General features: G+C 46.9%; 2 protein-coding genes across 3 annotated transcripts in view; one reads left to right on the top strand and one right to left on the bottom strand.

Moving 5' to 3' along the window:
* The window catches only part of LOC140341903 (protein S100-A13-like), a 6,363-nt gene extending 5,201 nt beyond the window's left edge, over positions 1-1,162 (top strand). For both annotated transcript variants that reach the window (XM_072427836.1, XM_072427837.1), the window contains exon 3: positions 929-1,162. In XM_072427836.1, the coding sequence (XP_072283937.1) occupies positions 929-1,063 (135 nt within the window). In that variant the 3' untranslated portion in view covers positions 1,064-1,162. The remainder of the gene's footprint in view (positions 1-928) is intronic.
* Positions 1,163-1,565: 403 nt separating this feature from the next.
* LOC140341902 (uncharacterized) overlaps positions 1,566-2,081 on the bottom strand; it is a gene marked incomplete at its 3' end in the record, with an annotated part of 7,005 nt that continues 6,489 nt past the window's right edge. The window contains 1 exon segment of the mRNA XM_072427835.1: positions 1,566-1,724. Within this exon segment, the coding sequence (XP_072283936.1) occupies positions 1,566-1,724 (159 nt within the window).

Below are 2,081 nucleotides of genomic sequence, written 5' to 3'. Positions count from 1 at the left end.
GGTCCCCCATTCAAACACTGAGTGCATCATTATAAAGGGCCCCCCACCCATTCACTGTATGCACCATTATAAAGAGTCCCCCATCCCATCACTGAGTGCATCATTATAAAGAGTCCCCCATCCAATTACTGAGTGCATCATTATAAAGAGTCCTCCATCCAATCACAGAGTGCATCATTATAAAAGGGCCCCCTCATCCAATCACTGATTGCATAATTATAAAGGGTCCCCAATCCAATCACTGAGTGCATCATAATAAAGGGGCCCCCATCCAATCACTAAGTGCACCATTATAAAGGGTCCCCATCCAATCACAGAGTGCATCATTATAAAAGGGCCCCCTCATCCAATCACTAAGTGGACCATTATAAAGGGTCCCCCACCCAATCACTGAGTGCACTATTATAAAGATTCCCACCCAGCCCAGTGGGCCTCCAGCTATGCTGTTTTGTAGCTCAGTGGGATTATTGAGAGGAAGGAGGGTGTGTGCAGTGGAATATCTTCCCCCCAGACAGTGAATGGTGCTATTCGCCCTATGGCTCCTGCCATACACCCCCCGACCTGTTTATACATCAGGAACAATCCGCCCTCTCGGAGGGAGGACAGGGGAGCTTTGTCCAGGCTGTGTGAGCCGGCTTGTTCCTCATGGCGTCCTGCCACATCCATCTAAGGTCACTGACTCCAATCAAAAACACGTCTCTGTCGGTGGGACCCACTGGTGACTGCAGGGCATGCTGGGGGTTGTAGTTCCTCAGCCAGATGTTTTGTTTTTTAATTTTCTATTAACCCTTCATTAAACAAAGCATCATGTGACCCTCACTGGTCCCCGAGAGCACCATGGAGATCGGACAGAACTGACTTGCTGCCTGATGTTGGTCACATGACCAGGCTGACCGACACGTTCTGTAACATTCTCTCTCTTCCTCAGGACGTCTCCCTGGAGGACAAAATGAAGGAGCTGGACATCAACCAGGACCAGGAACTGAAATTCTACGAATTCTGGAGACTGATCGGAGAGCTGGCCAAGAAAGTCAAGGGAGACATCAAGGCCAAAAAGAAGTGAAAGGCCACAGAGAGGGCCAGGGGCCCCCAGGAACACAGCTATCCCCATGAGTTCTCATTATTGTTTATTGTAATAAAATGAAAATGACTTTGTGAATTATGTCCTGAGTATTGTATAATTATAAATCACATTTTAGTTCCCAGAAGTTCCTTGTTCTCATTAATTTTACAAGGAAAACAGTAAAAAGTGTCAGGGTCCCTTTAATACTTATTACACCCCAGCCCTCCTCTATGGGTTGATGGCCGGGTTCCTCACTTATAATGGAGGATTGCGGTTCCTGCATTGTAGGAGATGACATCAGAGCCTGCAACCAATAAATGGAGGGCAGGGATCCTCAGGGGAGGAGCCTGAGTTAGGCTTTAGAGAAAGTATAATATTTTTGTTGTTTCCTTCTCTGTAACACAAACAAGGCTCAACCAATAGAAAGATGAACATCTGGCCCCTAAACAGAACAACCAGAGAAGAATTTCTAAAATCCCCCCAAAAAGTCAGAGGTACGTACGTCGGTGAAAGACTTGAGTTCGGTTCTCATGAATGCCTCGAATTCTGTGTAGTCCATCTGATCGTTCTCGCCTTTCTTGCCGGCATAGTGTTGGAAGACCCGAACAATGCTTTCCATGGCACATTCCATGTCTGTGGGTTTTACGGTGGGGGCGGGGTGCTGTTGGAAAGACAGATATCTGGTCAGGAATTGAATATAGATTTTCTTACTGCCATGATGGCTGAGATGGTAACCAATGATCTATGGCCAAGACTTGTGGACCCCCCCACAGATGAGTAAGTTGGATCTTCCCAGTGCAGGGCCCTGGTAATACATCATACAAGGACATTGTAGACAATTGTGATCTTGTGACAGTTTGGTGAAGACTCTTTTCTGTTCCCCCATGACTGTTACCCCAGGATACAAAGTCTGCTCCATACAGACATGGGGAGACCAATATGGAGGAACTCGAGTGTCCTGCTCTGAACACCTTTGGGATGAATTGGAATAGTGAACCAGGTCTTCTAACATCAGCAC

Source organism: Pyxicephalus adspersus, chromosome 12, assembly GCF_032062135.1.
Source record: "Pyxicephalus adspersus chromosome 12, UCB_Pads_2.0, whole genome shotgun sequence".
NCBI classification, from domain to species: Eukaryota; Metazoa; Chordata; class Amphibia; order Anura; family Pyxicephalidae; genus Pyxicephalus; species Pyxicephalus adspersus.
This window is presented reverse-complemented; position numbering and strand designations above follow the sequence as displayed.